We start from the raw sequence: 14,966 nt of genomic DNA, 5'->3' as shown, positions 1-14,966 counted from the left end.
ATACCGCAGTTTGGCCTCTGTCTCTGGGAACACTATGGAGCTAATGMTCCTCCAAGTCCTTTCCAGCACCTGCAGAGCCAGAAGGTGGTTGGTGCCTGGGTGAATTTCCGATGGGCAAACCAGGACCTGCCGGCAGCGAGAGGGGTGGCAGAGCGGGCGAGGACACAGCAGGGGCAGGTTGCCCGCGTGTGCTCGGACGCGGTGCCCAGCATCGCCGAAGGGGTGAGAGAAGGCCCGGGGGCTCGGAGGGGGCGGCGAGCGCCGGTGCCGACCCGCCTGGCGGTGGGCCACCAGCCAGCACCGGCGCCGGCACCGGCGCCGCTGACTGTCGTTATCTTCGACGGCCGGGCGGCGGGCGGCGCTGCCCCAGGGCGGGAGCTCCGGTCCCCGCGGGGCGGCGCTGGGGGGGGGGGGCGGCACTCGCCCGGCCCGACCCAGCCCGGCCCGGTGCTGCCCGGCTTTTTCTCGGGTTTTGCTAGTCTTTTTATTTATTTTTCTTTTCTTTTTTTAATGTGATCGGCTACCAGCGTCCGTGCGCAGAGAGTAGCGTCGGAGATACCGCTGCCACGCTGGAGCTCGCAGCCAGGCACAAGCTGCGCTTTGTCCGGACGGTAAAGTGCACCGAAAACCGGCGCGGGGATGCGGGGGGGGGGGGTTTGAGCCGTTTCCGTGCTCCTCGTGTTTCTAGATATCGTCCTGCGGTGGTGCGTGGGGCTCCAGTTCCCGTTAGACCTGCGTATTTTGCTTCAAAAAGTATCCTTTGCTCAAAGCACGAAAGGTTTCTAAAAGCGGATTGGAAAAGKATTATAAAACGTCTTTTACAGCAATTAAATACAGCAGTGGGGATACAGTCTGTAGCTCAGGAAACCTCTGAGATGCCGTTTGAGAGAGCACAGCATGAGAAGGAGCGCTCTTCACTTGCCTTAGCCTTACCCCCYGCCTTTTGTTCCCCTGTTCCCTCCTAGTACACTAGAATGGATCTCTGACTTAGAGGGACTTTTTTTGTGACCAGTATAACTGCAAGATATGCTGGTTCCTCATTTTAGGACATCTGGTATCTATGCTGGGTCAGAGCAATGATGTGTGAAGGAATTTGCCGTGCTGAAGCATCCAACTATGTTCTATCATCTGGCAAGTTCATTACTCATTTGGCTTGTTGCTGATGAATTCTTATTTCTTGATTTTATGTATACAGAACTTAGTCTGTATTCATGCTTCATAACTGTAGAGCTATATAAGGAATTGGTTTTGGCCCAGAGAGCTTAAAATATAAGGGCAGGCTACTTGAAGTGTGTGCATGTGTTATGTGCACAACTTTGCTGGGAATTTCTTTTTTAAATGCAGTTTCATTTCTCCCTCTCATTCATTTATTTATCATCCCCTGCTTTCTAGAGCAGTATGATAACACAGAAAATACTCATCATTCATTCAGTTTTCTGTTTATTGGGTGTCATGAAAAACTRAGAGTTGGGATTTGTCTGTGTTCTTGATAGGAGACATTGCCAGGAAGCATCAGCTAGCCTTGCTAATACTGGCAAGAAGTTCAGGAGTGTGTGAACTGTGTTACAAAAATACTTTTGGCCAAATAATGTTTTCCACTTGAATGATGGAAGCTTCAGTTCCAGGCAAGTCAACAAGTCAGGTGGATTATGGCAGTATTATCTGAGTGAGGGAATAGGGAGCAAGYCAAGAGTTATTCACTAAGGAAAGGAGAAACACAACCTTTCTTTTTCCCCTTCCCTTCCTGGGAAATTTGTGGGTAGTAGATGCAGTATGCCCCAAAGGTTCCCCAGTTCATTCTGTTTTGGGCAGATGGAGAGTCCTGAAGCCCTCAGAGAAGRTGCTTCCAATTTATCCCTTCCATCTTGCGTGCTAACTCTACCTCTCTCCCACTGCTCTAGCTAGTCCCAGGGCATCTGSTGCTTCATAAATTACAAGTAATACATCAGGCACCCTTCACTAGGCACCTTGTGCAGCTCTCCTCTCAGTAAGTTGTTGCCACAGTCAGTCTTTGCCGTTAATGGATAATTTGCTGATAAATAAAATAAGGGCAGGGAGATGTGGGCAGAAAACCTAGGGATATCTGAACAACTCTCCTGGCTCAGTGATGCAGGTTCATCTGAACCTGTGCAYAGCTTGAACCTTTGCAGTGATCACAAAATCTCTGCTTTAAAGGGTCCCATCACTAAACTGTTTATTGCATTAACAAGAACTTGCTTTGGTTCATATGAAAGAGTCTACTTAGCAGTTAAATTAGGTGTCACCTAGTGTTTGTGCTGGAAGAAACAGTGACTAACTATTTCTGTTCATCTCCTGCCATTAATGTTTGTATAGACCTTTCTACTATTGCAATGAGAATCTGTAATATTTTTTATCTGCTCATGTGGGTCTCTGAGCTACAAGAGCCAGGTTTAAGCAAACTTAATTTAAAAGCATGCTTAAGTTAAACTAATTGCTTTACATGCATGAATTCATTTATTCAGTAATTCAATATCCATGAGCAAGTGCTGTATCAAAGAGTAAACTGCTGTTTGCAATTCTGGCTTTAAGTGTGAGTCCTTGAGGAACAGTTCAGAAAATGAATGCCTTTCTAACTTCCATCACAAAATATTCTGCTCTTTCATCTCAGCAATTTCTATGTTGTGTAACAGCACCTGTGAAATTTGCTGTCTGCCACTCATAAATATGTTTTTCTTACATAACTAAGCAAATGTAATGCTCACTCCCTGGAGAGATGAGATCCCTGGAAGATGATCGGTTATTAAGTCATGCATCTCTTCTCATCTCTCTTCAGGTGAAGAGGATGCTGCCTTCCAAAATGACTTTCCAAGCTCTGCTTCTGAGTCTGTTTTGTATTGCGCTTGGAAAAGCAAGTAGTAAGTTGGATTTCTTTCTCTCTTTCTGAAAATGGTTGGAGGTCTGATCTCTGATTCCTGAAGCTTCACCAGTGAGAGTACAGGCCAGGAAAAAATAGGAGTAATACAGGTCACTGATCCTATTTGAGGCACTTTAGATAGCTGAGACATACGCATGGAGCTGGCAGATGTGACGCAGGACCTACTGGAGCAGCATTTGGAGTTGGAGGGCACACAACAGCTGCCCCTAAAGCAACACTGGACATCCTTGTTTAGGCAGGTGTGTTGAGCCCTAGGGGAGAGTTCACAGCTTCCCATGCTGGATTCTCTCCTCAGGACCCAGTCTCTCTTTCTCTTTCCCTCCCTTTCAAACATGTAGCAAACTCTGAAGCTRTATCATCCAAAAATTCTCTTTAGCCCATTTTTCCATGCAGTTCTTTGAGAATGGCTTTGTATGTGCCTCCCCTGTGCATTCAGTCTTCCTCTAGCTTTCTGAGATCAAAAATCACCCATATATCTGCTGAAGATGGGAAACCATATATGGATTTAATAAAACTGAAGGGAATTTGCAGGATCTGGTACAGAAATGGGTTATGTCTTTTCCTGTTAAAGAATCTAGTGAAAAAAAGCAGGGCCTCAGCTAGTGTAAATCAAGATCACTCCATTGACTTCTAGGGGATACAAGAGCAGGACTTTTGGGTTTTGGAAAACCACAGAAACAATATGTCATTAATAAATTGCTATGTCTGTTAGTAATCCAGGCCTCAGAGTTGGCTACAGACTTTTAAATATGAGTATGATACTAACTCATTTCATTCACTGTATCTGTTCCTGCAGTGATTATACACACTGGCCACAGAAAGGTGAAGATGGGAAGCAACGTGACTCTGAGCTGTGTCCTGACAGAGCCCAAGGAAGTTCTGCAAGTGACGTGGCAAAAGGACTCTGAAAAAACACGTGAGAATATAGCTACATACAGTAACGTAAAAGGACTAAAGATTCACAAGCCCTTTCGGGACCGATTGAATTTCACAAGTCTGGTTCTCAACGAGACAAACATCACTTTCTGGGACACTAGAATGGACGACTCAGGATGTTACATATGCCTCTTCAACGCTTTCCCCATCGGCTCCTTCTCGGGACGTACCTGCCTGAGTGTCCTTGGTGAGGCTCTCTAGAGGCAGATGTCTCTAATGGAAAGCAAGGTGTTTTCTCAGCCACAACATTTCCTTCGGTGGGCTGAGAAACTTCAGTGGTAGGAACTTGCTGCACGGGACATGGCATAGAAATAGGGCTTTATTACTGTGAGTAGGATTCTGTGGGTTGTATTCAAGCCTGCTGCAGTTTCGGCTCCTGAACTGTCGTTATTCATTATTTTGYGAGTACTAACTAAAAAGTAGCTAAAAGTGGGATCTTTATGCAGCCCCTGAGCAGCTGGAACATGTGCAGACCATGTTCCTTGCATGTCCTTTGGGTGCCGGGTATAACTCCAGTGCTGTGAGCTGCTCTGCCAAACCCTATCACTGATGGGGGATTAGCAAACAGGAGAACAGCATGAACCAAAAAAAAAAGGTTTTACCTGACAAATTATTTTAAAATCTGGGATATCAGATTATGTGGAACTTTTGCAGTATATCGTTTCGGTATAAGGCAAAGAGCAGTGAGTCATGGGGAAGATCTGGTCCAACATACTTCACTTGCATTCTTATGCTGCAGGCCTGTGTGAGAATTTGGTAAGCTGTGCTCTGGTTGATAYTGGTTAAATTGCTATCAGTGCCTCTGACCAGGTGCTCTCTGTGGTGATGGATTGTTTCATTTGTGTCTTGGAAGGTCTCAATGCATCTGTCCATTATAACATTTCCGAAGGACATTTGACAGCCATCTGTAATGCTGTTGGCCTCCCAGAGCCTACCATCAGCTGGAATGGCTTGTTCAATTCCACTCCAACACAGGAGAAGGTCAGGCACGCCAATGGGATTGTGTCCGTCATCAGTAAACTGGAGATCTACGACACACAGAGCCTCAGGGGGCAAGAGCTGACCTGCAAAGTGAGCAACAGGAATGAAGAAATGGAATTGCCTGTGAAAATGAGAAAGGGTGGGTGAATGATACTTGTGAGCGTTCTCTTAGCCTCCGTCTTTTGCATTAGCGTGTTTGGATCTGCTGTGAAAGAGAGGGAGTGAGATGTGTGTGTTTCCCACGTAAGAAGGAAGGAAGCCCTACTCTGCGTTTTTAGTAGCAATGTATTGTGGTGTTCACCACAAAGGAAAAAAGCCAAACTATGGGACTGTGGGTTTTAGAGGCACCACGCATTTTGTAGCAAGTTGAAGCTCAGTTTTCAGATAGACCTTTCTCATTTCTTTGACAGCCCAAAGACACATATCAAGTGAAAAACGTTTCTATCAAGTGAAAACTCTGTGGGTGGAAGTTTGGAAATGAATATCTTTGAACAACAATTAATCAAATATCCCAGTTAAACTTATTACTTGTTTTAATACCACATTCAGTTAAYCTTCTGCACAGTATGTTTTAATTTCCTTGACATTTTGACTAAGACAGGCGCACATTGCAATAATCATCAGGAAAAAACAGCTTTTAAGGCAAACAGGAAGATGATCAATTGCAGATATTTATTCTAGTTTTATGGGGAAATCTTAAATACATCAATGGTGTCACATATGAACACTTTGCAGTGCCAATTTATTTCTTCTTCCAACATTCTGCTCTGCTGGAACRGTATTAGCCCAGTTCTACAGATGAGAAAGAGAAGCATTGTAAGCTTAAGTACTAGTCTGAGTTCACTCAGAAACATTATGATATAACCTGATTTAAAATTCAGATGTCTCCCAAGTCCAGAGCCTTAAAGACTATTTTTCTGTTTTGTGAAAATTAGGAAGACAGGAAAAGCAGTTTGCAATTGTGAATTAAATCCCTTGGTAAGTATTTAGTGAAAAGTGATTGTTACAGGAAAAATAGCAAAGAAAAAAAATCTGACTTTTAAAATTTTCTATCAAAAAATTTAAAGCAAATTAGCTCCTAATTCTCAGTGATCTTAAGGAAAAAATTATACTAAATCTTTTTATCTTATTTCAAATACAATATTCTTTTGTTTTGTTTGAAATGAAAATGTGTATCTGAAAGCAAGAAACAGAGATTGCTATTATTCRTTGCTAAGAAAATGAAAAATCAGTTAACAGCCCATTGTTTTAGTGATCTAGCCTTTCAGAGAAAGAGMAATTCAAATGAAAAGTTAAACCTAGCTATGCTAAAGGACATGATAGTTTCAGCTTGATCCAAATAAAATTCAGTTCAGTAAGTTTTCCCACTAACATCAGAGAACTTTGAACTGAGCCTTCATATTATTATTTTGATTAATGACAATCAAATGAAGTAGCTAATGCCTGACCCAAGAGACCACTTGCACTGGAATGTTGGTTAGCAGGCCTCAAAACCCATGCGCATACTTTCTTTTTTGAAAGTTAATTTAGTCCTTGCAACAGTGATACAAATGTTTAACAGTAAAAGAAGTATCTGCTATTTTGCAACTAAGAACTTGAATGCTAGAGGAACAAAAAAATTCCTCTGGAAGTGTTAAGACTTGTATGAAATTCTGCTTATGTACATATGCCAAATGCCATATCAGGCATGAGAACTGACAATTTTATTTGCTGTGCACATTTTTTTTTTTGACAACACATTTTCTGGAAAGTGGCAGTCAAGTATGCTTGGTTTTGACACACACTCACTCTCTCTTTTGAGCAATTACTGCTGTCATGTAGCTTAGTAATAACCTCCACAAAATCTCAGTTAGGAACCATTGCCATTAATCAGGCATTCTCTTGGCTTTTTTTTTTTTCCCGCTCTTTTCTCCCATATAAATCATCTTTGTTTCTTGTTCTTCGCAGAAGAGTCATTCTCATTCCTTGGACTGATGATTACTTTGGGGATTTTACTTGTTGTCTTCGTTCTAATTGTGATTGCAGTGTGGTGGAGGAAGAGGATATGCAAGCGGGGTCAAAGCGGTGAGTCATCTGTTGCATGGAAACCGACAGTTTGCACAGAGCAAAAGGTCTTGCAAGGTGCCATCTACACAGAAAAATGACACTTCACTGAGATATCGTTAGGGGCTATGACTCCATCGTATTGGACAAGGAAACTTCATAATAATGTGGCTAAAATTATTAGAGATTGCCTCAGTACCATGTAATTTTAGGAGCTGTTTTCCTACTATTACTGCCAAGGGGCAATACGTGACTGTAGATTAGGAGGGGAGGTTACAAGCAGAGCAAGACACACTGCCTCTATTTTGCTTTCAGGTGGAAGTCTTAGCAGACATAAGTAATTCAGTAGCCATTCTTGCTTTCACAGAGGGACACAAACATATTCGGTCTAAGTCTGCTCAGACAGTTTTTGGCAAGAAAGCCGCTTGCTACATTGGAGAGAAGCTGAACATGAAGCGTGATGTGCCCTTGAGAGAAGAGCTCTCTTCTGGTCATGGCACCCTTACATATTTTAAGAAAAAAAACCCATGTAATATGATGGAGAAGTTACTGAGTCTGAGTTGCTTCCAATTTGGTGCATGAGTCTAATTCCTAATGCTGAACTAAGGAGAAATTAAGGACAATGCAATTGTCCTTGTATATGTGATGACCTGATACATCTGATAAATAATCAGATATCTGGTCTTAATTATTATAATTAAAAAGTGTGTGGAAAGGAAAAATAGTAGAGAAGGGGAAACCAGGTAAGAAGTAGGAATGAGTGAAAAAGGCAAGGCATTGAAGAAGCTGCCCATGTGTGGAGGAGGTGGAGTCTTCAGCTTCAGAAACCACAGAAATGTGATAGTCTTTCCTAATCTCACTCTTGTATGAGTAGATCAAAATGGTGTCTGGCTTTAAATTGTATTACTGTGTTTAAAAGTAGTTTCTGAAGCCAGCACACATTCTGGCTTTAAATTGTATTACTGTGTTTAGAAGTAATTTCTGAAGCCAGCACACATTAACTCCTGAATATTTATATTCAGGAAAACTTCAAATAGTTATATTCAGTAATATTTAAATAGTTGTTTCATACTGATAATGTGAATTCATGTAAAGAGGTATTTCCAGGAATGTCAGACTCTGTTGGGCTGGATGCATAGTATTTACTTTCAAGAGGGAGTCATCTAATAGATCTGCCATTACTAGAAGTACAAAATGCTTCACTGAGAAAAAAGAGAAGCAAATGCTTTTTAGCTCCCAAATAAAACTTTTAATTGTAAAAAGCATTGAGCAGCTTTGCATGAATCCTGCAAGCAATTTAGAAGAAGAAAAATATGGTACAGTTCTTTAAATCACTGTTTAAAACAAACTACTTTTAACACTTGGAATTTCAGACCAACACGGAAGTTAAAAGAGATAAAAAGCTTTGTGTCTAAAACTGACACACATAAGGCCCATGCAGAGAGTTGAAAGCCTCGAAGAGAATTTACAAATGCATGGGCCATGAGTTAGTTCTTTGTTTATTTTTCTTAAGAGATTAAAAAAAATGAGATGCTCATAAGAAAAATGTATCCTTACACAGCAACTTGTACTAAACAGATGGTAAAGGAGAGACTTGGAGGGAGAGGTGACCTGGTAGAGGTCTGTGATCATCTGCTAGAGTGGATCAGGGAGTGACCGGCAAAGAGAGAGCTAAAAAAATGCAAGCAGGGTCCTGCGCAGGTGAGAAACTATTTTCTCATGTGCCAGATGAGGAGCACCCTGCTGAGATGCTAGGACTGCACTGCAGACTGAAGCAGGAGCAAGGTCACGCGCTGAAATGCTGCTAGGCCCGATCAAACTTCTTAGCTTTAGACAAGGCTGAGGATGTTAATTAACCTGCTGGCATGAATTTGGCCCTCGGTAATTAGCTGTTCCCCAGACAACGTGTGCATGTGGTTCCAGCAATGTCATACAACAGCACCATCCCCAATGGGCAGTGTGGTTAGCTTTACAGCAGGTTTCCTCACCCTGTATTGCCCACTGTGCAGCAGGCTTTGGACCCTCGAGCTGTCTCATGCATCCTTGTGCCATGTCGTGTGAGACAGTTTCTTGCTGTGATGCAGAACAACAGAGCCTGAGGGTTATTTTGGATGCTTTGAACAGAATACCCTTCCCACGCATGCAGAAACGTACCTAAGTCTTAGACACACGAGGTTACCCTGGGGGACCAGAAGAGACCTTCAGTCAAGTGCTGAGCAGTGGGGATGAAACATTCTGAGTTCCTTGGCTCTGGGGCCAAAAGTTGTCTTTGGCTTTGGTTTCAGCAGTACAGATGTAGCCAAAGTCTGCTTAAGAGAGAGAAACCATGTGTCTATGAATACAAATAGATTCCTTTCAAAATTTTTGAGAGTGGACTGAGTTAATGTGAGGGGCAACACATTCAGGATGTTTGTTTTCTGTACAGCCTGTTCCCTTTTTTCCTACCTGTTAAGTAAGGAGGTGTTGCTAGAGATGATGTTTCAAAATTGTCTCCCAAGTCCTTCTTGTGGTGGGCCTGGAGGTTTACGTTTTGAAGAATGTAGCTGGCAGTGGGTGATGGTCATGTTTGCTGTGATTTTAAGAAATGGTGTACTGCTGCTCCCAGGAAAGGCTGAGGGGATGGGCTGCTGCGACACGGGTCAYAGCACTTTATAAAGTCCAGACATGGGGTTGGTAGTCTGGTGTGTGCCAAGGGATGTGCGGATACKGATAATGTCTTAGTGCCGCTTAAATACCTCAGCTTAATAGGTCTGGATCTCTTGATCTGATCTGTGGAGGATCTAAGAGCTAGTTCAGCCAGATAATGTCACTCAAATCTTAGAAGTMAGTGAGCATGTGTGTTTGGGTTCAGTCACCAAACCTAGATCCAAGAAAGATGAAAATTACACAATATTTTGGGCATTTTAGTTTTCTATTCCCAGAATCAAAACCGAAAAGCTGCATTTTGTTCTGTGTAAAATGTTCCATTTTGAAAAGAAATCCTYCGAGCACACTTGTAAGGAAAGTATAAGAAATGGTAAAGCATGATGTGTTTACACTCAAAGGGCTGTGCCCCTTCTTTCTCACCTAATAGCTCAAAGGTTAGAGTGCTCCCTGGGTCAGCAGTGATGCGGGTCCTCACACCCTGCTGCTCGGAGAGCATCTGGCTCCCCAGCCCCACACATGYCCTGGTGCATCGCAGAGTCAACATTTTAAGTAAATAAGTATTCACCAGGGTGGGGAGGGTAAGCCAGGTAAGCAGTGTCTAGCAGTAGAAGTGAGTTTGTTGCTTTAGAGCTTATTAAAAAGCAGATTTTTAGGGAGTTCAGTTGTCAGTGTTCCTTCCTACTTATAGTGAGTTTGGAGTAACTGTGATGCCAGGGTGTGACTTTTACAGGAGCGTTTAAAGTTTTTTTACCTCTTTTTTTTTTAATGCAGTCTAGTTTGTGTTGCTCTTGTTTTTTATCTTTTCAGTTGCTGTTCAATGTTTACTTTTGAAAATGCAATGCACTGGCTCAGATTCCTTCTGCATAAAGGCAGCATTAGTTTATCCAAAGTAATTTTGACTAGCTGGTCCTCTTCCTTTATAAAGGGGCCAACATATGTAAACATGTGTAGTCCATCTTCCTAATGTGCATGTGTTTCCTTGAAAGCTTTATTAGTTAGCCTGGCGTAAAACTCTCTAATATTGGTGCAGTTTGATCACTGTGTCACTATTTGATTTTCTGGTTGCTCTTTTTTATCTAGTGCTAAAAGTACTTCATCTTGGATGTGACTCCACTGTAACCTTCCCAGCCAAATCCTTAGTAAGCCAAGGATAGGTGTGGAGCTAYAGTAGCCTTTAACACTGTGTTTGGAAAGTGTTAGCACTCTAGAGCTAGTACATTTTAATGAGGAAATCCCCTACACTTCTTTCTTTCACCTTTAACCAATGCACATTAGACCCAGGTCCGGTTTTGTGGTGATTTGGTTGTCACTTGATCATCTTTGAGATTGAAATTTATGGTCTTTAAAGCGTTGCTTACAGCAGAGTAAACCAAAAGAGYGTAACATTTGGTGGGAAGCCCTTCTCTGGGCTCACTCTGCAGTATTCTTAAATATTCTGTTGGAGCGAGGGACGGCACCTACGTACATGTCTCTGGACCCAGGTCTTACAACAACACAAAACTGGGGGACTGGGGGATGGCATTACTTTCTGAAGTTGCTTTCTGGGATTTCAGTGCTTCTTTTCATTCTGGACTAGACTGAAAGCAAAGCCGTTCCAGTTTTTTAGCCTGAAACAGTGGCTTTTTGTTTGGGTGTCTGGGGATCCTCCTCTGTCACAGTTTCTGCTGCACTGTTTCTGCTGCTCGGAGTAGTGTGGGTTTTAGGGTTTGTTTGGTCTGCTGTTGCTTCACTCTCCCCATGGCAGACACTTGGGAATCAGATAAGGAGCTGGATGGAGCTCAGAATTGTTGTCCCATGCCTCAGGCATTTGTCTTAGGTCCCAGCTGACAGCGCTTACTCATAGTTTGCTTCTCTCCAAAACCATCTCAAGTGAAGCATCTTCACCAATCCTGTCAAGCTGGCAAAACACCATTTATTTGGAAACAAACTGAGCAGTCTTTGTGGCAAGAGCTGACACAAAAGCATCGAAAAGCTGAATCTTCATCCTCCCTTACAAGAGCAAGCACTTGCAAGCAAGCAAGCTCTCCTTTGCCTTGTTTTTGTTTACACAACCGATGAGAGCTATTTCTGAAAGAGCCATTTTACTGCTATTCTCTAGTGCTTATTCAGTCTGGGGAAAGCTGAGAAAAGATTGCTTACAAACCCCAGCTAAAAATTATCCCAGTTTGTGTTTTATTTGCATGACTTTGCTTCTTTCTTCAGTGGATTTACTCTGACACCYGGCACCGGGTGCTGGYGGGGTTCGGCACCGGGTGCTGGCGGGGTTCRGCAGCAGCAGGCAGCRCCCGTTGCTCCACGAGGGCGTTGGCCCACAGAAAACACGGGAAAAGCGGAAAACACAGCTGCGCCTCCTACTCCCAGCTTGTTGGTTAAGGAGCAGCTAACTGGTGCCACTTGGGCAGTTTGCTATGTGTGATTAATACAATATCTGTCCCATGCATCAGGTCCRTGCTCTGATTTCACTGCAAAATAATTTCCTACGCCCCGTTTCTTTTTTTCTCTTAAATAAGAGCACTTTGTGTGCAGCCGGAGAATGGCTGGCAGCTGAAATGGAGGGAAAATAGCATTCCTATGATGCATGAACCGTTGTTTTGCTGTTTCAATTGCCCCTTTAGTTCCTTGGTAAGCATTTACAGAGATGCTCAATTCTGAATTTGTTTGTTTGTTTGTTTAGCAAAAGCAAAAAAAATACCTTGACAGTAGGCAGTGTTATTAGGCAAGGGCAYGGAAACCTCTCTATTATACTTCTAGGCCAAATGTAAGGAGGCCAGGAATTTTGTTTTTCATGTCTCCACTGGTTTATTTGTTAGCYGTCATTTTTTAAGTAGGATGCTACATTGTCATAATGTGGGTGCCTTTTGGATAAATTACTTGTCACTGAAATGAGTGTCAACAGTAGGCCAGACCTAAAGTCAGTACATTAAACTTTAAAAGCTTTTCCACTGTCATGTTTTCAAGAATCCTATTATATTGTATGTTAATGGTATTTTCCCCTGATAGCCCTGATTTCCTCTAATTCTTAGTCATGTTAACTAAAAAGGACTTTTCTTAAAATGGCCTGTGAAAAAAGATACTTTCAGGGGTCGTAGACTGGAGAGGACTCAAGCATCAGGACTAAATTTTGGAATATTTAGCTATTGCTATATTCAGCAAATATCCTTATTTGAGTATTTTCAAAACCCTGAAAGTCAGTTTGCTTTTCGTGGTTTATAGATCCATTTTGCATATCCCCAGTCTCAGTGTCATGTTCTGAATTTTGCAGTGAGTGGCTGCCATAATTAAAACACTGTTTTGTTTAGTAGCAGGTAGCTGATTATTTGCTTAAAACTCACATAATCTAATCTTCAGATCAACTTTTTTCAAAACCTGAAATATTATTTGAAGATGAATTGGTAGTCTTAGGTTAATGAAAACACAGAATGGTGTAATAATTTTACCTGTTTTTTTGGGTAATTGTAGGAAGGGGTGAATGCTTTATTTCCTTTTTTTCAGTAAGTCATTCCTCTTACGTGCAGATAGATTAATACTAATCCTGAAAATTTGTCTCACTGTACTCCATGCCTCTTGTTTGGGAATGTCTTCTTATCTTTGCTCCACCGTTTACTCAGTGAGGCTTTATATTCAGCTGCCATTTTTGTACTGTCAGAAAGGGCCGTTACAATCGACCAGTTGCTTTCAAAGTACTTTTTTAAATGTACAGGGAATGCAAGCGAATGCATCTCAAAGCACGCTCCTCTTGAAGCAGGAGGCAAATTCCCGCACTGCGCTGGGTGGGTGGCGCAGCTGGCCGGGGTCGGGGAGGGCCCGCTGGCCGTGCCATGAGCGGCATCTAGACCGGATGTGTTACATTTCCACTGCGAGTTTCACGGCAGGGCATGCAAACTTTGTTTGGATGTACGTGCCTCTGCGGCAATTTGCTGTGGAGGGCTGGTTGTTGTTTAAAGTAATAGAAAGTTAAACCCCGAGTAACGAGCTGCCTGCGCGAGTGAAGCGTGCCACCGCTCGTCCTCGGAGAGAGACGGACGCGTGGCCAGGCAAAGGCTGGGAGTCCTTTCTTTAAGTGTACCTCTTCAGGGCATTGTCTCTACGCACTATAAACATAGCTCCAGCATAATTCTGGGCTGGAAAGATAATCTTTCTTTGGCGATTTGACAAAGCTGCCTTTTATAGTCTACTTTAAGCTGGAACTGATTCTGCAGTCTTGGTGATTTAGATCACCAAGGACAAAGCGTTGATTTAAATCTTCCAATGCAATTATGTTTTCTGCTTTTATGTTTTCATTAGTTTCCTAAAAAAAAAAAAAAAAGAAAGAAAAAAGGAATTTTTTCACAGTTGTACCRTAATAACTGTAGGTTTTTCTCTTGCAATCAGAAACTTGAATTTACGTGTCAGTTGGTACTTTGTGTTATATATTTTTTTATCTTTTTTTAATACCTTTTTCAACAATGCACATCTCTCTGCATTGATAGAGGTAAAGTTACCAGACAGTAACATCTTTTGGCGACTATGGCCAAGGGTATGATTGCCAACTTGCTCCTGAGGTGCAATAGTTTGTAAAGCGAAGCCTTGCCCTCCACCAAAGTGAACACCGTTGCATGGYATGTCTGCTAGCTGGGTGGTTTGTCACCAAAGAGAAAATGCCATTTCACAGTGCCATGCGCATGACACTTTCAGAATTGTTATTTTCAGACTTTCTCAGAAATAAGCTCCTAGAGGGCTTTCTCTCTCTTTAAGAGGAAAAGGGGAGAATTGAACAATGTGTCATCTCTAGTGAACAGAACCAGCCAGCAGGAAATGCAGGTCAAAGTCTGTTTTGGGGAGTTGTGGGGGAATGCAGACTCCATGTGTAGCAGGGAAGTCCCATGGTTGTTCYCCCAAGGGCAGTTTTGAGGCGGTTCCACCCTGCTTTCCCCACAGCGGCGTATTGCTCCTAGCTGCACCCGTGCTGCTCAGCAAGACCAGAGGAGGTAACACAATGGCCACAATTCATCCTCTTTCCTGTTTTTCTTTGTTTTCTAGGATTCTAGAGGATTCCCATTCATCTACCAGATCACTACAGCCTAGCAGCCTGAAGTTGACCTTAAAAGCAGTGACTTGCATGGCTGGAAAGTAACAACGATCAAAGGGAATTACATCAGGACCAGAGCACTACCTTATCTAGATGCTATACTTATGGCCGAAAGATTAGCACAGTGACTGTTATCCGGTCTAGTCACTTAACTGTAGAAAGTAGGACCGGGGGAGCATTTAGTCAACTCCTTTGCTGCCAGGCTATTTTTAGTGTTTCCAGTCTGTAAAACATATTTGCCTTCTTCCAGTTGAATTGTGAAAACTGTGGTTTGGAGGCTCTCTTGGGATGCTATTCCAGCACCTAATAGATCTCACAGTAAAGACAGATTTTTTGTTGATTTTTCTTTTTTCTTTTTTCTTTTCTTTTCTTTTTTCTTTTCTTTTCTTTTTTCTT

At 42.5% G+C, this 14,966-nt stretch overlaps 1 protein-coding gene across 5 annotated transcripts in view; it reads left to right on the top strand.

The window, feature by feature from the left end:
* The first annotated feature begins 444 nt into the window (after positions 1-444).
* Positions 445-14,966, top strand: part of CD200 (CD200 molecule) — a 51,968-nt gene continuing 37,446 nt past the window's right edge. The window contains exons 1-6 of one of the 5 annotated variants that reach the window (XM_085304916.1): positions 445-611; positions 2,795-2,876; positions 3,693-4,019; positions 4,686-4,952; positions 6,761-6,877; positions 14,522-14,894. In XM_085304916.1, coding sequence (XP_085161042.1) covers positions 2,804-2,876; positions 3,693-4,019; positions 4,686-4,952; positions 6,761-6,877; positions 14,522-14,529 — 792 coding nt within the window. In that variant the 5' untranslated portion in view covers positions 445-611; positions 2,795-2,803 and the 3' untranslated portion in view covers positions 14,530-14,894. Of the gene's footprint in view, positions 612-2,794; positions 2,877-3,025; positions 3,136-3,692; positions 4,020-4,685; positions 4,953-6,760; positions 6,878-14,521; positions 14,895-14,966 lie in introns of those variants that run through there. The other 4 variants (XR_014895838.1, XM_085304918.1, XR_014895839.1 and 1 more) reach the window with 4 other exon arrangements.

Source organism: Rhea americana, unplaced genomic scaffold (genome assembly GCF_003343005.1).
Source record: "Rhea americana isolate MKP2758 unplaced genomic scaffold, rheAme1 scaffold_213, whole genome shotgun sequence".
Classification (NCBI taxonomy): Eukaryota; Metazoa; Chordata; class Aves; order Rheiformes; family Rheidae; genus Rhea; species Rhea americana.
This window is presented reverse-complemented; position numbering and strand designations above follow the sequence as displayed.